Below are 22,764 nucleotides of genomic sequence, written 5' to 3'. Positions count from 1 at the left end.
CGGCGCATGGGACAAATAACATTTTGATTTGATCATCAAGCACCCCAGCCACCCGAGCCACTGCCTGTTCTCCCCTCTACCATCTAGAAGATCATCAAGGACCCCAGCCACCCGAGCCACTGCCTGTTCTCCCCTCTACCATCTAGAAGATCATCAAGGACCCCAGCCACCCGAGCCACTGCCTGTTCTCCCCTCTACCATCTAGAAGATCATCAAGGACCCCAGCCACCCGAGCCACTGCCTGTTCTCCCTTCTACCATCTAGAAGATCATCAAGGACCCGAGCCACTGCCTGTTCTCCCTTCTACCATCTAGAAGATCATAAAGGACCCGAGCCACTGCCTGTTCTCCCCTCTACCATCTAGAAGATCATCAAGGACCCCAGCCACCCGAGCCACTGCCTGTTCTCCCCTCTACCATCTAGAAGATCATCAAGGACCCCAGCCACCCGAGCCACTGCCTGTTCTCCCTTCTACCATCTAGAAGATCATAAAGGACCCGAGCCACTGCCTGTTCTCCCTTCTACCATCTAGAAGGTGGAGACAGTACATGTGCATCGAAGCTGGGACAGAGAAACTGAACAACAGCTTCTATCTCCAGGCCATCAGACTGTTAGTCTCCGCCCAGTACCCTGCCCTGAACTTTAGTCACTGTTACTAGCCTGCTACCACCCGGTGCTCTAGCCCGCTACCACCCGGTGCTCTAGCCCGCTACCACCCGGTGCTCTAGCCCGCTACCACCCGGTGCTCTAGCCCGCTACCACCCGGTGCTCTAGCCCGCTACCACCCGGTGCTCTAGCCCGCTACCACCCGGTGCTCTAGTAACATTATATATTACTGCACTGTTAACTAGAAACACAAACATTATATATTACTGTACTGTTGGAGCTAGAAACACAAACATTATATATTACTGTACTGTTGGAGTTAGAAACAAACATTATATATTACTGTACTGTTGGAGTTAGAAACATTATATATTACTGTACTGTTGGAGTTAGAAACATTATATATTACTGTACTGTTGGAGTTAGAAACATTATATATTACTGTACTGTTGGAGTTAGAAACATGATATATTACTGTACTGTTGGAGTTAGAAACATTATATATTACTGTACTGTTGGAGTTAGAAACATTATATATTACTGTACTGTTGGAGCTAGAAACACAAACATTATATATTACTGTACTGTTGGAGCTAGAAACATTATATATTACTGTACTGTTGGAGCTAGAAAGACAAGCATTCGCTGCACCTGTTATGATATCTGTGTACTTAACTGATTAGAAATATTGAGTCCATGTTGCATCATGCTAGCTATGTGTTGTGTAACTGTTAGTTACTGGGTACAGCAGGGGAACTGGGGTTAGCCCCCGGGTACAGCAGGGGAACTGGGGTTAGCCGCAGGGGAACTGGGGTTAGCCCCCGGGTACAGCAGGGGAACTGGGGTTAGCCGCAGGGGAACTGTTGTTAGCCCCCGGGTACAGCAGGGGAACTGGGGTTAGCCGCAGGGGAACTGGGGTTAGCTACTGGGTACAGCAGGGGAACTGGGGTTAGCTGCCAGGTACAGCAGGGGAACTGGGGTTAGCCACTGGGTACAGCAGGGGAACTGGGGTTAGCCCCCGGGTACAGCAGGGGAACTGGGGTTAGCCCCCGGGTACAGCAGGGGAACTGGGGTTAGCCCCCGGGTACAGCAGGGGAACTGGGGTTAGCCCCCGGGTATTGTTCATTATGTAGAGTGGAGAGGCCAGTTCCAGGGTCTGTCTGGCCCTCCCATCAACACCTACGTGTTTCTGTTGACTCAGCGTTACTCTCTTTGTCTGTGTGTGTGTGTGTCAAACAATATTAGCCACACACACACGCTGACACTCGCAGTGCCATGCAGGTCACTACACTGCTGTGCTCGTTAGCTACTGTTGTGCAGCTGTCCTGGGCATGCTGGTCAGCTGCCACTGAGTCAATGACTCAATCACACAAAGGAACTCAACAGCACCACTAGCTAAGAAGTGTAGACTAGCTCTATGCTAAGAAGTGGAGACTGGCTCTACGCTAAGAAGTGTAGACTAGCTCTGTGCTAAGAAGTGCAGACTAGCTCTGTGCTAAGAAGTGGAGACTGGCTCTTTGCTAAGAAGTGGAGACTGGATCTGCGCTAAGAAGTGGAGACTGGCTCTATGCTAAGAAGTGGAGACTGGCTCTATGCTAAGAAGTGGAGACTGGCTCTATGCTAAGAAGTGGAGACTGGCTCTATGCTAAGAAGTGGAGACTGGCTCTATGCTAAGAAGTGGAGACTGGCTCTATGCTAAGAAGTGGAGACTGGCTCTATGCTAAGAAGTGGAGACTGGCTCTATGCTAAGAAGTGGAGACTGGCTCTATGCTAAGAAGTGGAGACTGGCTCTATGCTAAGAAGTGGAGACTGGCTCTATGCTAAGAAGTGGAGACTGGCTCTATGCTAAGAAGTGGAGACTGGCTCTATGCTAAGAAGTGGAGACTGGCTCTATGCTAAGAAGTGGAGACTGGCTCTATGCTAAGAAGTGGAGACTGGCACTATGCTAAGAAGTGGAGACTGGCTCTACGCTAAGAAGTGGAGACCGGCTCTACGCTAAGAAGTGGAGACCGGCTCTACGCTAAGAAGTGGAGACTGGCTCTGTGCTAAGAAGTGGAGACTGGCTCTGTGCTAAGAAGTGGAGACTGGCTCTACGCTAAGAAGTGGAGACTGGCTCTATGCTAAGAAGTGGAGACTGGCTCTATGCTAAGAAGTGGAGACTGGCTCTATGCTAAGAAGTTGAGACTGGCTCTACGCTAAGAAGTGGAGACTGGCTCTATGCTAAGAAGTGGAGACTGGCTCTATGCTAAGAAGTGGAGACTGGCTCTACGCTAAGAAGTGGAGACCGGCTCTACGCTAAGAAGTGGAGACTGGCTCTATGCTAAGAAGTGGAGACTGGCTCTATGCTAAGAAGTGGAGACTGGCTCTGTGCTAAGAAGTGGAGACTGGCTCTACGCTAAGAAGTGGAGACTGGCTCTATGCTAAGAAGTGGAGACTGGCTCTATGCTAAGAAGTGGAGACTGGCTCTATGCTAAGAAGTGGAGACTGGCTCTACGCTAAGAAGTGGAGACTGGCTCTATGCTAAGAAGTGGAGACTGGCTCTATGCTAAGAAGTGGAGACTGGCTCTGTGCTCTGTAAAGTTTCAGTGGTTATTTAAGTTATCCATACTTGTTTATCTACTCTTCATACCTGCCGTTTGGTAAACAGGTGGGTTTGAATGTATTCCATAGATTACAATGGGTTTCAAATCTGGCTATATAATATGACTTTTACCATCATCATTCTTCTTCCTTGTGTGTTGTTGTGGTTGGTTGTGTGTGTGTGTGTGTGTGTGTGTGTGTGTTGTGGTTGGTAATGTGTGTGTGTGTGTTGTGGTTGGTAATGTGTGTGTGTGTGTGTGTGTGTGTGTGTGTGTGTATCCATAACAGTGTTCAGTAAATTCTCAGACTTTCAAATCATTATTATTAGTGATGGGGGGAGGGGGGGGGGGGTTGATCGTTACATATCAGGATATTTATTTGGGATGATATCACAGTATAGTTTTGCGTTAGTTGTCTGTACCTGCACCAAAACTGCAGTTTGTTTCCGTCATAACTTGTTCTCTGTCTTTTTAAATGGAGAGACATTTTGTTTTCAGAACTGATCAAAACTAGTTCTCGGGCCTCTAGAGTGGCGCGGCGGTCTAAGGTACGCATCGCATTGCTTGTGGCATCATTACAGACCCGGGTTCGATCCCAGGCTGTGTCACAGCCGGCCGTGACCGGGAGACCTTATGAGGCGACGCACAATTCGCCCAGCGTCGTCCGGGTTAGGGGAGGGTTTGGCCCAGCGTCGTCCGGGTTAGGGGAGGGTTTGGCCCAGCATTGTCCGGGTTAGGGGAGGGTTTGGCCCAGCGTTGTCCGGGTTAGGGGAGGGTTTGGCCGGCCAGGATGCCCTTGTCCTGTTCGCGCTCTAGACTCCTTGTGGCGGGCCAGGATGTCCTTGTCCCATTCGCGCTCTAGCGACTCCTTGTGGCCGGCCAGGATATCCTTGTCCCATTCGTGCTCTAGCGACTCCTTGTGGCGGGCCAGGATATCCTTGTCCTGTTCGCGCTCTAGACTCCTTGTGGCGGGCCAGGTGCCTGTAAGCTGACTTCGGTCGCCAGCTGGAAGATATTTCCTCCGACACATTGGTGCGGCTGGCAGTGTTTCCTCCAACACATTGGTGCGGCTGGCTTCTGGGTTAAGCGAGCAGTGTGTCAAGAAGCAGTGCGGCTTGGCAGGGTCGTGTTTCGGAGGACGCACGGCTCTCGACCTTCGCCTCTCCTGAGTCCGTATGGGAGTTGCAGCAATGGGACAAGACTGCACCTACCAATTTGGATATCACGAAATTGGGGAGAAAATTAGTTAAACGTTTTATTTTTTGTATTTTTTACAAAAGCTTGTTTTCTTGTCGCTCTGCATTAGACATATTGGTGAGCGATATGTTTGGAACATCAAATTGCAATAAAATGACAGTATCGAATCACAGTTTATATATAGAATCTCAATGCATATGGAGAATCGCAAAACACATCGTATTGGCACCTACGTTTCGTGATATCGTATTGTGAGGTCCCTGGCAATTCCCAGCCCTAATTATTATTGTTGATGTTATTTTTTGTTGTGTGTAGATGTGCCTGGCCTGCCGGAGGGCAGCAACAGAAGACAGTGAAACTACAGCGGAGGGCAGCAACAGAGGACGGTGAAACTACCGTGGAGGGGAGCAACAGAGGACGGTGAAACTACCGTGGAGGGGAGCAGCAGAAGACCTTCTCATGGCCTGCCAGTCTGTCTCCATCATCAACATGGACGAGCAGGCCCTGCTGGGGCTCAACCCTAACGCAGATGCCTGCTATAGGCAGAAGGTAAGTCTCATTACACTGTTTGTGTGTGTGCAGTTCATTCATGTGCTTGTAGAGGACAAATCTTGCGGATCCAAACGCGTTGGCTCCTACAAATGATTCTCAGATCCCATGTAGACTGGTCCATGTAGACTGAACTTGATCCAAATGCATTGGCTCCTGCAAATGATTCTTAGAGCAATGTCGACTGACCCATGTAGACTGACCCATGTAGACTGACCCATGTAGACTCTCCATCCATGGGACTTGAACCAGCGCTCTGTCTCGTCAGACTCTCTATCCAGGGGACTTGACAACCAGCGCTCTGTCTCGTCAGACTCTCCATCCAGGGGACTTGACAACCAGTGCTCTGTCTCGTCAGACTGTCCATTCAGGGGACTTGAACCAGCGCTCTGTCTCGTCAGACTGTCCATCCGTGGGACTTGAACCAGCACTCTGTCTCGTCAGACTCTCCATCCAGGGGACTTGACAACCAGCGCTCTGTCTCGTCAGTCTCTCCATCCATGGGACTTGAACCAGCGCTCTGTCTCGTCAGACTCTCCATCTGTGGGACTTGAACCAGCGCTTTGTCTCGTCAGACTCTCCATCCAGGGGACTTGACAACCAGTGCTCTGTCTCGTCAGACTCTCCATCCAGGGGACTTGACAACCAGCGCTCTGTCTCGTCAGACTCTCCATCCAGGGGACTTGAACCAGCGCTCTGTCCCGTCAGACTCTCCATCCAGGGGACTTGAAGCAGCGCTCTGTCTCGTCAGACTCTCCATCCGTGGGACTTGAACCAGCGCTCTGTCTCGTCAGACTCTCCATCCGTGGGACTTGAACCAGTGCTCTGTCTCGTCAGACTCCACCCAGGGGACTTGAACCAGTGCTCTATCTCGTCAGACTCTCCATCCAGGGGACTTGAACCAGCGCTCTGTCTCGTCAGACTCTCCATCCAGGGGACTTGAACCAGCGCTTTGTCTCGTCAGACTCTCCATCCAGGGGACTTGAACCAGCGCTCTGTCTCGTCAGACTCTCCATCCAGGGGACTTGACAACCAGCGCTCTGTCTCGTCAGACTCTCTATCCAGGGGACTTGAACCAACGCTCTGTCTCGTCAGACTCTCCATCCAGGGGACTTGAACCAGCGCTCTGTCTCGTCAGACTCTCCATCCAGTGGACTTGAACCAGCGCTCTGTCTCGTCAGACTCTCCATCCGAGGGACTTGACAAGTGCTCTCCACATTAAGTTGTTATGTTGTAACTGGTGCTGTTTACAGAGACCAGTACCACTCAGGAAGTTAAACATGGCTACAGGAAGTCAATGAGTGGGTTTGAGCGGTTCGCTACAGACCAATAGGCCTCTATATACAGTAATATACACGCGTTCAGTTATACAACAGCAATAGCTGTGGAAAGTAAGGCTTCCACCTGGGATCTGCGGTGGAACACAAAGCTTCCACCAGGGATTGGTTGTGGAACACAAGGCTTCCACCGGGGATCTGCTGTTCTGCTGTGGAACAAGAGGCTTCCACCTGGGATCTGCAGTGGAACGCAAGGCTTCCACCTGGGATCTGCTGTGGAACACATGGCTTCCACCTGGGATCTGCTGTGGAACACATGGCTTCCACCTGGGATCTGCTGTGGAACACGAGGCTTCCACCTGGGATCTGCTGTGGAACACATGGCTTCCACCTGGGATCTGCTGTGGAACACGAGGCTTCCACCTGGGATCTGCTGTGGAACACGAGGCTTCCACCGGGGATCTGCTGTGGAACACAAGGCTTCCACCGGGGATCTGCTGTGGAACACGAGGCTTCCACCTGGGATCTGCTGTGGAACACGAGGCTTCCACCTGGGATCTGCTGTGGAACACATGGCTTCCACCTGGGATCTGCTGTGGAACACAAGGCTTCCACCTGGGATCTGCTGTGGAACACGAGGCTTCCACCTGGGATCTGCTGTGGAACACGAGGCTTCCACCTGGGATCTGCTGTGGAACACATGGCTTCCACCTGGGATCTGCTGTGGAACACGAGGCTTCCACCTGGGATCTGCTGTGGAACACGGCTTCCACCTGGGATCTGCTGTGGAACGTAAGGCTTCCACCTGGGATCTGCTGTGGAACACAAGGCTTCCACCTGGGATCTGCTGTGGAACACGAGGCTTCCACCTGGGATCTGCTGTGGAACACAAGGCTTCCACCTGGGATCTGCTGTGGAACACAAGGCTTCCACCTGGGATCTGCTGTGGAACACGAGGCTTCCACCTGGGATCTGCTGTGGAACACAAGGCTTCCACCGGGGATCTGCTGTGGAACACAAGGCTTCCACCGGGGATCTGCTGTACTGCTGTGGAACACAAGGCTTCCACCGGGGATCTGCTGTTCTGCTGTGGAACACGAGGCTTCCACCTGGGATCTGCTGTGGAACACAAAGCTTCCACCTGGGATCTGCTGTGGAACAAGAGGCTTCCACCTGGGATCTGCTGTGGAACGTAAGGCTTCCACCGGGGATCTGCTGTGGAACACGAGGCTTCCACCTGGGATCTGCTGTGGAACACGAGGCTTCCACCTGGGATCTGCTGTGGAACACGAGGCTTCCACCTGGGATCTGCTGTGGAACACATGGCTTCCACCTGGGATCTGCTGTGGAACACAAGGCTTCCACCTGGGATCTGCTGTGGAACACAAGGCTTCCACCTGGGATCTGCTGTGGAACACGAGGCTTCCACCTGGGATCTGCTGTGGAACACAAGGCTTCCACCTGGGATCTGCTGTGGAACACATGGCTTCCACCTGGGATCTGCTGTGGAACACAAGGCTTCCACCTGGGATCTGCTGTGGAACACAAGGCTTCCACCTGGGATCTGCTGTGGAACACATGGCTTCCACCTGGGATCTGCTGTGGAACACATGGCTTCCACCTGGGATCTGCTGTGGAACACATGGCTTCCACCGGGGATCTGCTGTGGAACACAAGGCTTCCACCGGGGATCTGCTGTGGAACACGAGGCTTCCACCTGGGATCTGCTGTGGAACACATGGCTTCCACCTGGGATCTGCTGTGGAACACAAGGCTTCCACCTGGGATCTGCTGTGGAACACGAGGCTTCCACCGGGGATCTGCTGTGGAACACAAGGCTTCCACCATGCTTTTTCAGATGTAGGCCTACACAGAAATACTAGGAGACCCACACCAACTCTGTGTCCTTGAGGCAGCCAGCCAGCCTGCCAACCAGCCAACCAACCAACCAGCCAGCCAGCCTGCCTAACTTGTTCCCTCTCACCGCTGTCAGCACGAGTGTTGTTATGGCTGGCTGTAGAATGGGGTAGTTATGGGGGTTTGTGTGGCTGGCTACAGAATGGGGGTAGTTATGGGGGTTGTGTGGCTGGCTACAGAATGGGGTAGTTATGGGGGTTTGTGTGGCTGGCTGTAGAATGGGGTAGTTATGGGGGTTGTGTGGCTGGCTGTAGAATGGGGTAGTTATGGGGGTTTGTGTGGCTGGCTGTAGAATGGGGTAGTTATGGGGGTTGTGTGGCTGGCTGTAGAATGGGGTAGTTATGGGGGTTTGTGTTGCTGGCTTGCTGTAGAATGGGGTAGTTATGGGGGTTTGTGTGGCTGGCTGTAGAATGGGGTAGTTATGTGTCAGATTCAGAAGCTCTGTTTCTCTCCCATTTCTAACTCTTGTTTCTCTCTCTGCTTCTGTTTCTCTCTCTCTCTCTGCTTCTGTTTCTCTCTCTCTGCTTCTGTTTCTCTCTCTCTCTGCTTCTGGTTCTCCTCCTCAGGCGATGGTGTATTTTGAGCAGTTGAAGGAGTCCCAGGATGCCTGGGAGGTGTGTGCAGAGGCCCTGGCTAAAGGCATTTACAGGTGAGACCCATTAGTTGGTAGGATTCTGATTAGAGATGGTACAGTATCCTTCTAGTCACACCTGGGAGGTTTCAGATTCCAACCTGTTGGTCTCCCTGTTGGTTCTTCTCTGGTCTCCCTGTTGGTCTCCCTGTTGGTCCTACTCTGGTCTCCCTGTTGGCCTCCCTGTTGGTCCTTCTCTGGTCTCCCTGTTGGTCCTTCTCTGGTCTCCCTGTTGGCCTCCCTGTTGGTCCTTCTCTGGCCTCCCTGTTGGTCCTTCTCTGGTCTCCCTGTTGGTCTCCCTGTTGGTCCTTCTCTGGTCTCCCTGTTGGTCCTTCTCTGGTCTCCCTGTTGGTCCTTCTCTGGACTCTGGTCTCCCTGTTGGTGTCCCTGTTGGTCCTTCTCTGGACTCTGGTCTCCCTGTTGGTCCTTCTCTGGTCTCCCTGTTGGTCTCCCTGTGGGTCTCCCTGTTGGTCTCCCTGTTGGTTCTTCTCTGGTCTCCCTGTTTGTCTCCCTGTTTGTCTCCCTGTTGGTCCTTCTCTGGACTCTGGTCTCCCAGACCATATATTGTATTGTAATATCTTTATTAATCCCTCAGTGACGGCCCTGTGTTGTATTGTAATATCTTTATTAATCCCTCTCTCAGTGACGACCCTGTGTTGTATTGTAATATCTTTATTAATCCCTCTCTCAGTGACGACCCTGTGTTGTATTGTAATATCTTTATTAATCCCTCTCTCAGTGACGACCCTGTGTTGTATTGTAATATCTTTATTAATCCCTCTCTCGGTGACAGCCCTGTGTTGTATTGTAATATCTTTATTAATCCCTCTCTCAGTGACGACCATGTGTTGTATTGTAATATCTTTATTAATCCCTCTCTCAGTGACGACCCTGTGTTGTATTGTAATATCTTTATTAAACCCTCTCTCAGTGACGACCCTGTGTTGTATTGTAATATCTTTATTAATCCCTCTCTCAGTGACGACCATGTGAAGTTCTTCTGTTTCCAAGTCCTGGAGCACCAGATCAAGTACAGGTAAGAGGAGGGGAGGAGGAGGAGGGGGGAGGAGAGGAAGGGGAGGAAGAGGGGGGGGGGGGGGGGGGAGAGGGAGGGGAAGGGGAGGAGGGGAAGGAGAGGTGGAGGAGGAGAGAGAGAGAGGGTGGAGGAGGAGGAGGAGGAGGGGGAGAGAGAGAGAGAGAGAGAGAGAGGGGAGGGGAGGAGGGGAAGGAGAGGTGGAGGAGAGGAAGTACCTCTGTCAGCTGTCATCCTGCCACTAGTCTGATAGATGATGAATTAGGAAGTCTGTGATAATAGGTTGACTGTTCCTCCAATCCCATTGACTCCAGATAACAGCTAATGCTGTCACCTTTTCCCATGCTTTCACTGTAGGGCGTTAAAGTACTGTCACATTTTCTCACGCTTTCACAGTAGGGCATTAAAGTACTGTCACCTTTTCTCATGCTTTCACAGTAGGGCATTAAAGTACTGTCACCTTTTCCCATGCTTTCACAGTAGGGCATTAAAGTACTGTCACCTTTTCCCATGCTTTCACAGTAGGGCATTAAAGTACTGTCACCTTTTCCCATGCTTTCACAGTAGGGCATTAAAGTACTGTCACCTTTTCCCATGCTTTCACAGTAGGGCATTAAAGTACTGTCACCTTTTCTCATGCTTTCACAGTAGGGCATTAAAGTAGTGTCACCTTTTCTCACGCTTTCACAGTAGGGCATTAAAGTAGTGTCACCTTTTCCCATGCTTTCACAGTAGGGCATTAAAGTACTGTCACCTTTTCTCATGCTTTCACAGTAGGGCATTAAAGTACTGTCACCTTTTCTCACGCTTTCACAGTAGGGCATTAAAGTACTGTCACGTTTCTTCCTAACATCTGACTGAAAACCATGTACATGTGTCTCTGTCAGCAGCATTCCTCTATGAAGTAGTCCTGAACAGAAAGTGACTTTGTGTTGTGTGTTTTTGTCCCAGACATGGAGGGCTCAGTCCTGCCCAGCAACAGCTGATCAGAGAAACTCTGATGAAGTGGCTGCAGGGTCAGGTGGGGCTTCTCTGTCACCTAGGCAACCTGTCACAACAACGTAGCACATTTCATCAACAACTCTATTTGTTACTTGAGCTGTCGTTAGTTACACGTTTCATCAACAACTCTATTTGTTACTTGAGCTGTCGTTAGTTACACGTTTCATCAACAACTCTATTTGTTACTTGAGCTGTCGTTAGTTACACGTTTCATCAACAAGTCTATTTGTTACTTGAGCTGTCGTTAGTTACACGTTTCATCAACAACTCTATTTGTTACTTGAGCTGTCGTTAGTTACACATTTCATCAACAACTCTATTTGTTACTTGAGCTGTCGTTAGTTACACATTTCATCAACAACTCTATTTGTTACTTGAGCTGTCGTTAGTTACACATTTCATCAACAACTCTATTTGTTACTTGAGCTGTCGTTAGTTACACGTTTCATCAACAACTCTATTTGTTACTTGAGCTGTCGTTAGTTACACGTTTCATCAACAACTCTATTTGTTACTTGAGCTGTCGTTAGTTACACGTTTCATCAACAACTCTATTTGTTACTTGAGCTGTCGTTAGTTACACGTTTCATCAACAACTCTATTTGTTACTTGAGCTGTCGTTAGTTACACGTTTCATCAACAACTCTATTTGTTACTTGAGCTGTCGTTAGTTACACGTTTCATCAACAACTCTATTTGTTACTTGAGCTGTCGTTAGTTACACGTTTCATCAACAACTCTATTTGTTACTTGAGCTGTCGTTAGTTACACATTTCATCAACAACACTATTTGTTACTTGAGCTGTCGTTAGTTACACATTTCATCAACAACTCTATTTGTTACTTGAGCTGTCGTTAGTTACACATTTCATCAACAACACTATTTGTTACTTGAGCTGTCGTTAGTTACACGTTTCATCAACAACTCTATTTGTTACTTGAGCTGTCGTTAGTTACACATTTCATCAACAACACTATTTGTTACTTGAGCTGTCGTTAGTTACACATTTCATCAACAACTCTATTTGTTACTTGAGCTGTCGTTAGTTACACGTTTTTATACAGTCATGAAGTTGACTCTCTTCCACACCTGAATTCCTGAATTGAAAAATTGTATTAGAAAATGAATTTCAATATAATATTCTCCGTCTCTGCTATCCCGACAATCCTCCCCTCCTCCTCTTCTTATTTCTTCCCCTCCTCTTCTTCTTCTTCCTCCTTCTTTCTCCTCTTCTTATTCCTTCCCCTCTTCTTCCTTCTCTTCCCTTCTTCTTCCTCCTCCCCTCCCCCTCTTCTCCCTTCCCTTCCTCCTCCCCTCCCCCTCTTCTTCCTTCCCTTCCTCCTCCCCTCCCCCTCTTCTTCCTTCCCTTCCTCCTCTTCATCCTTCCCCTCCGTCTCCTTCCCTTCCTCCTCCTCCTCTCCAGTTAATGAACTCCCAACCAGAGAAGCCGTTCATCCGTAACAAGGCAGCCCAGGTGTTTGCTCTGACCTTCGTGATGGAGTACCTGACCCACTGGCCCAAGTTCTTCCACGACCTGCTGTCTCTAGTGGGCCTGAACCCACACGGGGTCGACGTCTACCTCAGAACACTGATGGCTATCGACGCTGAGGTGGTGGACAGAGACATCCTGCACTCCCCTGAGGTAAGAGGACACTGAGGTGGTGGACAGAGACATCCTGCACTCCCCTGAGGTAAGAGGACACTGAGGTGGTGGACAGAGACATCCTGCTCTCCCCTGAGGTAAGAGGACACTGAGGTGGTGGACAGAGACATCCTGCACTCCCCTGAGGTAAGAGGACACTGAGGTGGTGGACAGAGACATCCTGCTCTCCCCTGAGGTAAGAGGACACTGAGGTGGTGGACAGAGACATCCTGCACTCCCCTGAGGTAAGAGGACACTGAGGTGGTGGACAGAGACATCCTGCTCTCCCCTGAGGTAAGAGGACACTGAGGTGGTGGACAGACACATCCTGCTCTCCCCTGAGGTAAGAGGACACTGAGGTGGTGGACAGAGACATCCTGCACTCCCCTGAGGTAAGAGGACACTGAGGTGGTGGACAGAGACATCCTGCTCTCCCCTGAGGTAAGAGGACACTGAGGTGGTGGACAGAGACATCCTGCACTCCCCTGAGGTAAGAGGACACTGAGGTGGTGGACAGAGACATCCTGCTCTCCCCTGAGGTAAGAGGACACTGAGGTGGTGGACAGAGACATCCTGCTCTCCCCTGAGGTAAGAGGACACTGAGGTGGTGGACAGAGACATCCTGCTCTCCCCTGAGGTAAGAGGACACTGAGGTGGTGGACAGAGACATCCTGCTCTCCCCTGAGGTAAGAGGACACTGAGGGTGTCCTCTTTTTCTCTCCTTCTCTCTTTTTCTCTCTTCTCTCTTTCTCTCCTTCTCTCTTTTTCTCTCCTCTCTCTCCTTCTCTCTCCTTCTCTCTCCTTCTCTATTTCTCTCCTATTCTCTCTCCTTTTCTCTCCTTCTCTTCTCTCTCCTTTTCTCTCCTTCTCTTCTCGCTCTTTTTCTCTCCTTCTCTTTTCTCTAGGAGGTTCGTGGGAACACATTATTAAAGGATGGTATGAGGGAGCATCCCCAGTCTCTAACTCTTCTCTCTCTCCCCTCCCTCCTCTCTCTCTCTCCCCTCCTCTCTCTCTCCCCTCCCTCCTCTCTCTCTCTCCTCTCTCTAGGAGGTTCGTAGGAACACATTAATAAAAGATGGTATGAGGGAGCAGGTCATCCCCAGCCTGGTTGAGTCCTGGTACCAGATCCTCGGGGCCTATCAGCAGTCTCACCCTGAGATCACCTGTCAATGTCTGGAGGTAGTGGGGGCATACGTCTCCTGGATAGACCTCAACCTCATTGCCAACGACAGGTACGTCAGTCTGTCTGTTGTCAGTCTGTCTGTTGTCAGTCTGTCTGTCGTCAGTCTGTCTGTCGTCAGTCTGTCTGTCGTCAGTCTGTCTGTCGTCAGTCTGTCTGTCGTCAGTCTGTCTGTCGTCAGTCTGTCTGTCGTCAGTCTGTCTGTCGTCAGTCTGTCTGTCGTCAGTCTGTGTCGTCAGTCTGTGTGGTCAGTCTGTGTGGTCAGTCTGTGTGGTCAGTCTGTGTGGTCTATCTCTGTGGTCAGTGTCTCTGTGGTCAGTCTGTGGTCTGTCCGTGTGGTCAGTGTCTGTCTGTGTGGTCAGTGTCTGTCTGTGTGGTCAGTGTCTGTCTGTGTGGTCAGTGTCTGTCTGTGTGGTCAGTGTCTGTCTGTGTGGTCAGTGTCTGTCTGTGTGGTCAGTGTCTGTCTGTGTGGTCAGTGTCTGTCTGTGTGGTCAGTGTCTGTCTGTGTGGTCAGTGTCTGTCTGTGTGGTCAGTGTCTGTCTGTGTGGTCAGTGTCTGTCTGTGTGGTCAGTGTCTGTCTGTGTGGTCAGTGTCTGTCCGTGTGGTCAGTGTCTGTCCGTGTGGTCAGTGTCTGTCCGTGTGGTCAGTGTCTGTCCGTGTGGTCAGTGTCTGTCCGTGTGGTCAGTGTCTGTCTGTGTGGTCAGTCATTTCATTCTCAACCAGGATTCCTATGGAACGCCGTTTGGGTCTTTGTGTGTATATAATATACACTATTTGACGGGTCAATGAAGCTTGTTGACCAATCAGGACCTGAATATGACATCACATGATAATTTAACGCATTAATACATTTTTTACGTAGTTATTACACATTGATTAGACGATCCCTCGTATTTCATATATCACAATGATTCATCAATACGTACAGTATGCTATGATGCTGGTCAAGTTGTCTCGCGCAGGTACCAAGCTAAAGCTAGCTAGGTACCAAGCTAAAGCTAGCTAGGTACCAAGCTAAAGCTAGCTAGGTACCAAGCTAAAGCTAGCTAGGTACCAAGCTAAAGCTAGCTAGGTACCAAGCTAAAGCTAGCTAGGTACCAAGCTAAAGCTAGCTAGGTACCAAGCTAAAGCTAGCTAGGCACCAAGCTAAAGCTAGCTAGGCACCAAGCTAAAGCTAGCTAGGCACCAAGCTAAGGCTAGCTAGGCACCAAGCTAAAGCTAGCTAGGCACCAAGCTAAAGCTAGCTAGGCACCAAGCTAAAGCTAGCTAGGCACCAAGCTAAAGCTAGCTACCCCAGAAGTTGCGGTTGAACAGATGATGCTTTATTACCAACGCGGTATTGTAAACACATCGTTCACATCACACACATCGGTGTTGCAGACTTCTTTGTACAGCTTTGACAGAGCTACTGTATCTTTTTGACACGCAAAGACCCAAACGGCGTTCCGTGGTATGTCGTGAAGCTAATAGCAGTGACACTATTACTGTGTAACTCTGGTAAGGCAACATCTGAAAAATATCACACTTGGTAGTGTGTACCGGTGCACGACCAGTCCGCGAAAGACAACACCCACGACAGGGAATGGTTGATTGTCAAGGGGAATGAACTCCATTATCTTGGCTTTAATGGTTTTCACCTTTTGAGTAATAATCTGCCAGTTATTTTCATGTAATGACATTAAGATATATGGGGGAACATGGGTATATTCTAGAGGTTGACCGATTATGATATATGGGGGAACATGGGTATATTCTAGAGGTCGACCGATTATGATATATGGGGGAACATGGACATAGACTAGAGGTCGACCGATTATGATATATGGGGGAACATGGGTATATTCTAGAGGTCGACCGATTATGATATATGGGGGAACATGGGTATATTCTAGAGGTCGACCGATTAAGATATATGGGAGAACATGGGTATATTCTAGAGGTTGACCGATTAAGATATATGGGAGAACATGGGTATATTCTAGAGGTCGACCGATTTAAGATATATGGGAGAACATGGGTATATTCTAGAGGTCGACCGATTAAGATATATGGGAGAACATGGGTATATTCTAGAGGTCGACCGATTATGATATATGGGGGAACATGGGTATATTCTAGAGGTCGACCGATTATGATATATGGGGGAACATGGGTATATTCTAGAGGTCGACCGATTAAGATATATGGGGGAACATGGGTATATTCTAGAGGTCGACCGATTATGATATATGGGGGAACATGGGTATATTCTAGAGGTCGACCGATTATGATATATGGGGGAACATGGGTATATTCTAGAGGTCGACCGATTATGATTTTTCAACGCCGATACCGATTAATCGTCCCATTTTTTTAATTTTTGATATATATATATATATATATATATATATATATATAATATTTTTTATGTTAAAATGTATTTGTAATAATGACAATTACAACAATACTGAATGAACACGTATTTTAACTTAATATAATACATCAATAAAATAAATTTAGCCTCAAGAAAAATAATGAAACATGTTCAATTTGGTTTAAATAATAATAATGCAAAAACAAAGTGTTGGAGAAGAAAGTAAAAGTGCAATATGTGCCATGTCAGAAAGCTAACGTTTCAGTTCCTTGCTCAGAACATGAGAACATATGAAAGCTGGTGGTTCCTTTTAACATGAGTCTTCAATATTCCCAGGTAAGAAGTTTTAGGTTGTAGTTATTATAGGACTATTTCCCTCTATACCATTTGTATTTCATTAACCTTTGACTATTGGATGTTCTTATAGGCACTTTAGTATTGCCAGTGTAAATGTATAGCTTCCATCCCTCTCCTCGCTCCTCCCTGGGCTCGAACCAGCAACACAACGACAACAGCCACCATCGAAGCAGCGTTACCCATGCAGAGCAAGGGGAACAACTACTAGAAGGCTCAGAGCGAGTGACGTTTAATATGCTATTAGCGCGCGCTAACTAGCTAGCCATTTCACTTCGGTTACACCAGCCTCATCTCGGGAGTTGATAGGTTTGAAGTCATAAACAGCGCAATGCTTGACGCACAACGAAGAGCTGCTGGCAAAACACACGAAAGTGCTGTTTGAATGAATGTTTACGCGCCTTCTTCTGCCTACCACCGCTCAGTCAGATGCTTAGATACTTGTATGCTCAGTCAGATTATATGCAACGCAGGACACGCTAGATAATATCTAGTAACCAATTTCAATTATTTTTTTCCTCATCAATCTACACACAATACCCCATAGTGACATCACAATACCCCATAGTGACATCACAATACCCCATAGTGACGTCACAATACCCCATAATGATGTCACAATACCCCATAATGACAAAGCGAAAACGGGTTGTCTAGAAATTTTGCAAATGTATTAAAAATAAATTACAGATGCCTTATTTACGTCAGTATTCAGACCCTTTGCTATGAGACTGGGCATTTGAGCCCAAGTGCATCATGTTGAAACTCATCAGATGAGCAGATGACTGGTCCTGGACCAGTGTGTTCCTGTCCCTCCAGGTTTATGAACCAGACACTAGATCAGATGACTGGTCCTGGACCAGTGTGTTCCTCTCCCTCCAGATTTATGAACCAGACACTAGATCAGATGACTGGTCCTGGACCAGTGTTTAACCAGTGTGTTCCTCTCCCTCCAGGTTTGTGAACCTGCTGCTGAGTCAGATGTCTGTGGAGGACCTGAGAGAGGAGGCATGTGACTGTCTGTTTGAGATTGTCTGTAAAGGAATGGCCCCGACAGACAAGACCAAGCTGGTCGAGTCCCTCTGTCAGGTCCTGCAGTCGGCTGGCTTCTTCAACGTGGACCAGGTAGGTACACACACAGACACACACACCACATAACAGACAAGACCAAGCTGGTCGAGTCCCTCTGTCAGGTCCTGCAGTCGGCTGGCTTCTTCAACGTGGACCAGGTAGGTACACACACAGACACACACACACACACCACATAACACACACACACCACAACACACATACACCACATAACACACACACCACATAACACACACCACACACACACACTCGCTACTACATTTCCCACAGTCCAACAAAAGGCCAAAGGCTCCATTTCCTCTTCCTCCTCACCTCTACTTCCTGAATGGATGTGAAACTGTTTCCTGTTTATACCTGAAAAGCCCCCCCCCCCCCCCCCCCCTGTTTCCTGTCTTGGCTCCATCAGGAGGAGGATGTGGACTTCCTGGCTAAGTTCTCCAGACTGGTGAATGGGATGGGCCAGTCTCTGGTTCTGAGCTGGACCAAACTGGCCAAGGGGGGCGCCGTGAAGGAAGCCGCCGAGGCGCTGCGTGCCCTCGAGACCAAGGTTCCTCTGCTCCTCCAGCTACTGGTCCACGACGACGATGACATCTCAGCCAACATCGTAGGCTTCTGCTACGACTACCTGAACGTACTCAAACAGGTGAGATACACCCTGCTAGTTGGGAATATGGCTCCCTATTCTCTATGTGCACTACATCTGATCAGAGGTCTATGGGAATATGGCTCCCTATTCTCTATGTGCACTACATTTGATCAGAGGCCTATGGGAATATGGCTCCCTATTCTCTATGTGCACTACATCTGATCAGAGGTCTATGGGAATATGGCTCCCTATTCTCTATGTGCACTACATCTGACCAGAGGCCTATGGAAATATGGCTCCCTATTCTCTATGTGCACTACATCTGACCAGAGGCCTATTGGAATATGGCTCCCTATTCTCCATGTGCACTACATCTGATCAGAGGTCTATGGGAATATGGCTCCCTATTCTCTATGTGCACTACATCTGACCAGAGGCTATGGGAATATGGCTCCCTATTCTCTATGTGCACTACATCTGATCAGAGGTCTATGGGAATATGGCTCCCTATTCTCTATGTGCACTACATCTGACCAGAGGTCTATTGGAATATGGCTCCCTATTCTCCATGTGCACTACATCTGATCAGAGGTCTATTGGAATATGGCTCCCTATTCTCTATGTGCACTACATCTGATCAGAGGTCTATTGGAATATGGCTCCCTATTCTCCATGTGCACTACATCTGATCAGAGGTCTATGGGAATATGGCTCCCTATTCTCTATGTGCACTACATCTGACCAGAGGCCTATTGGAATATGGCTCCCTATTCTCTATGTGTCACTCTAGATGTATATTTACGAAACAGGAGAGGGAGTCACTCTAGATGTATCTTTACGAAACAGGAGAGGGAGACACTCTAGATGTATCTTTACCAGACAGGATGGAAACCATAGAAATATAATCTCTAGAACGGGCGTGGAGTAGCCCCTCAGACCACTGTCATGTGACAGCGTCCTCAATAGGGTCCGGTTGGCACGGTAACATGACGTAAACTTGTGTTCATCTGCTTAATCTTCCTCAAGGGGTCCGAGTGGCAGAGTCACATGCCTCAGGTAGGGAGAGGAGGACAGGAGGCAATTGAAGAGTACTGGGACTCAGACAAGGTGGAGAAAACTGTCCACACTAACTGACCCCAATCATTAGCATTACCCCCCCCCTGTTCCAGGAAGAGACTGCAATGGATTAGCTGATCAACTGTCTGAATTATTCTACATTTACAACAAATATAGACTTGGAAATGGCCGTGGTATAATTTACTTTACAAACCAACAACACATTCAAGTTTAACTTTCCAAATGATGCAGAACATTTAGAGGTGTGTGTGTGTGTGTGTGTGTGTGTGTGTGTGTTTATCATAGTTGGCTGGCTAGTCTGTCCTGCTGTCTGGAATAGCCCACTGCGTCGTATTAAAAGGCCTGTGGTTGAGAACATTCTGCTGTCTCATAATGAGAACATTCTGGTGGGTGTCTCATAATGAGAACATTCTGGTGTGTGTCTCATAATGAGAACATTCTGCTGTGTCTCATAATGAGAACATTCTGCTGTCTCATAATGAGAACATTCTGGTGTGTGTCTCATAATGAGAACATTCTGCTGTGTCTCATAATGAGAACATTCTGCTGTCTCATAATGAGAACATTCTGGTGTGTGTCTCATAATGAGAACATTCTGCTGTGTGTCTCATAATGAGAACATTCTGGTGTGTCATAATGAGAACATTCTGCTGTGTGTCTCATAATGAGAACATTCTGGTGGGTGTCTCATAATGAGAACATTCTGGTGGGTGTCTCATAATGAGAACATTCTGGTGTGTCTCATAATGAGAACATTCTGGTGTGTCTCATAATGAGAACATTCTGGTGGGTGTCTCATAATGAGAACATTCTGCTGTCTCATAATGAGAACATTCTGCTGTGTGTCATAATGAGAACATTCTGCTGTGTGTCATAATGAGAACATTCTGCTGTGTCTCATAATGAGAACATTCTGGTGTCTCATAATGAGAACATTCTGGTGTCTCATAATAAGAACATTCTGCTGTGTCTCATAATGAGAACATTCTGCTGTGTCTCATAATGAGAACATTCTGCTGTGTCTCATAATGAGAACATTCTGCTGTGTCTCATAATGAGAACATTCTGCTGTGTCTCATAATGAGAACATTCTGGTGGGTGTCTCATAATGAGAACATTCTGGTGGGTGTCTCATAATGAGAACATTCTGGTGTGTCTCATAATGAGAACATTCTGCTGTCTCATAATGAGAACATTCTGCTGTGTCTCATAATGAGAACATTCTGCTGTGTCTCATAATGAGAACATTCTGCTGTGTCTCATAATGAGAACATTCTGGTGTGTGTCATAATGAGAACATTCTGCTGTGTGTCATAATGAGAACATTCTGCTGTGTCTCATAATGAGAACATTCTGGTGTCTCATAATGAGAACATTCTGCTGTGTCTCATAATGAGAACATTCTGCTGTGTCTCATAATGAGAACATTCTGCTGTGTGTCTCATAATGAGAACATTCTGGTGTGTCTCATAATGAGAACATTCTGGTGTGTCTCATAATGAGAACATTCTGGTGTGTGTCTCATAATGAGAACATTCTGCTGTGTGTCTCATAATGAGAACATTCTGCTGTGTCTCATAATGAGAACATTCTGGTGTGTCTCATAATGAGAACATTCTGCTGTGTCTCATAATGAGAACATTCTGCTGTGTCTCATAATGAGAACATTCTGCTGTGTCTCATAATGAGAACATTCTGCTGTGTCTCATAATGAGAACATTCTGCTGTGTGTCTCATAATGAGAACATTCTGCTGTGTGTCTCATAATGAGAACATTCTGCTGTGTGTCTCATAATGAGAACATTCTGCTGTGTCTCATAATGAGAACATTCTGCTGTGTGTCTCATAATGAGAACATTCTGCTGTGTGTCTCATAATGAGAACATTCTGCTGTGTGTCTCATAATGAGAACATTCTGCTGTCTCATAATGAGAACATTCTGGTGTGTGTGTCATAATGAGAACATTCTGGTGTGTGTCTCATAATGAGAACATTCTGGTGTGTGTCTCATAATGAGAACATTCTGGTGTGTGTCTCATAATGAGAACATTCTGGTGTGTGTCTCATAATGAGAACATTCTGGTGTGTGTCTCATAATGAGAACATTCTGGTGTGTGTCTCATAATGAGAACATTCTGGTGTGTGTCTCATATAATGAGAACATTCTGGTGTGTCTCATATAATGAGAACATTCTGGTGTGTCTCATAATGAGAACATTCTGCTGTGTCTCATAATGAGAACATTCTGGTGTCTCATAATGAGAACATTCTGGTGTGTCTCTGGTGTGTCATAATGAGAACATTCTGGTGTGTCTCATAATGAGAACATTCTGGTGTGTGTCTCATAATGAGAACATTCTGGTGTGTGTCTCATAATGAGAACATTCTGGTGTGTGTCTCATAATGAGAACATTCTGGTGTGTGTCTCATAATGAGAACATTCTGGTGTGTGTCTCATAATGAGAGCATTCTGGTGTGTGTCTCATAATGAGAGCATTCTGGTGTGTGTCTCTCTCTCCTCTTCTAGTTCCCGCTGCTGACAGACCAACAGAAGACTCACGTTGAGGTGCGATTTCATCGGGAACTCTTTGGGCAGGTTTCCCAGACACAGAGGAGTCCTAGTTCTGGACTAAAAATATGTTTATTTTATTGTATTTCAGGAATATAATTACTCTGTGTCTGGGGAAACCAGCCACAAGCTTTTAAAACCTTATCTAGTGTCTGTCCATCTGTCATCTTGTTAGCAGATATATCCAGTATGGAAATAAAATGCAAATCAATTTATAACATTTTTGACACGTGTTTTTCTGGATTTTTTCGTTGTTATTCTGTCTCTCACTGTTCAAATAAACCTACCATTAAAATTAGACTGATCATTTCTTTGTCAGTGGACAAACGTACAAAATCAGCAGGGGATCAAATACCTTTTTCCCCTCACTGTATCCAGTATGTTGACTGTGCTCTCTGTCTCACCAGGACATCATGTTGGCCGTCATGAAGAAACTAACTTATGATGAAGAGTACAACTTTGACAACGAGGTAAAAACTTTGAGTGAGTTTTAAATTGTGGGGGGGGAGTTGAACAGCATTTTCATTACTCACTGTCTCCATCTTCCTCTGTCCATCTCTTCCCCCCTCTTTCTCTCTTTCTCTCTCTCCTTCTCTCTCTCCTTCTCGCTCTCCTTCTCTCTCTCTCCTCTCTCTCTGTCTCTGTCTCTCTCTCTCTGTCTCAGGGAGAGGATGAAGCGATGTTTGTAGAGTACAGGAAACAGTTGAAGATGCTGTTGGATCGCCTGGCTCAGGTGTCTCCTGACCTGCTCCTGGAAGCTGTAGGCAGAGTCTTCAACAACACCATACAGTAAGACTCCATCTTGTTTTGTTCCCCAATGTCCACCTTATTTCCTAACTTTGCCCCTTGTTTTTAAACGCCTGTTGTGAAGAAGCATGTATTGATCCTGATTGTGTGTCTCAGGCGTTGGCAGACGGCGTCCTTCATGGAGGTGGAGGTGGCCATCAGGCTGCTGTACATGCTAGGAGAGGCTCTGCCTGCGTCTCACGGAGCTCACTTCTCTGGCGACACGGCCAAGACCTCCGCCCTGCAGGATATGATGAGAACGGTGAGTTACACACAGCCAGCCAGTCCGCTGACAACCCTTGATCCTGATGTCTGACATCATATCCTGTGTTCTCC

At 47.6% G+C, this 22,764-nt stretch overlaps 1 protein-coding gene across 23 annotated transcripts in view; it reads left to right on the top strand.

Annotated features, from left to right (window-relative positions):
- The window catches only part of LOC110515713 (exportin-T), a 57,544-nt gene that overhangs the window by 3,562 nt on the left and 31,218 nt on the right, over window positions 1–22,764 (top strand). For 19 of the 23 annotated variants that reach the window (XM_036956740.1, XM_036956735.1, XM_036956741.1 and 16 more), the window contains exons 2-14: window positions 4,698–4,931; window positions 8,692–8,774; window positions 9,736–9,792; window positions 10,741–10,810; window positions 12,216–12,434; window positions 13,482–13,666; window positions 17,278–17,446; window positions 17,817–18,053; window positions 19,023–19,103; window positions 21,601–21,639; window positions 22,050–22,112; window positions 22,307–22,431; window positions 22,546–22,690. In XM_036956740.1, coding sequence (XP_036812635.1) covers window positions 4,842–4,931; window positions 8,692–8,774; window positions 9,736–9,792; window positions 10,741–10,810; window positions 12,216–12,434; window positions 13,482–13,666; window positions 17,278–17,446; window positions 17,817–18,053; window positions 19,023–19,103; window positions 21,601–21,639; window positions 22,050–22,112; window positions 22,307–22,431; window positions 22,546–22,690 — 1,563 coding nt within the window. In that variant the 5' untranslated portion in view covers window positions 4,698–4,841. Of the gene's footprint in view, window positions 1–4,697; window positions 4,932–8,691; window positions 8,775–9,735; window positions 9,793–10,740; window positions 10,811–12,215; window positions 12,435–12,456; window positions 13,121–13,481; window positions 13,667–17,277; window positions 17,447–17,816; window positions 18,054–19,022; window positions 19,104–21,600; window positions 21,640–22,049; window positions 22,113–22,306; window positions 22,432–22,545; window positions 22,691–22,764 lie in introns of those variants that run through there. The other 4 variants (XM_036956747.1, XM_036956753.1, XM_036956755.1 and 1 more) reach the window with 4 other exon arrangements.

This window comes from Oncorhynchus mykiss, chromosome 21, assembly GCF_013265735.2.
Source record: "Oncorhynchus mykiss isolate Arlee chromosome 21, USDA_OmykA_1.1, whole genome shotgun sequence".
Classification (NCBI taxonomy): domain Eukaryota; kingdom Metazoa; phylum Chordata; class Actinopteri; order Salmoniformes; family Salmonidae; genus Oncorhynchus; species Oncorhynchus mykiss.
This window is presented reverse-complemented; position numbering and strand designations above follow the sequence as displayed.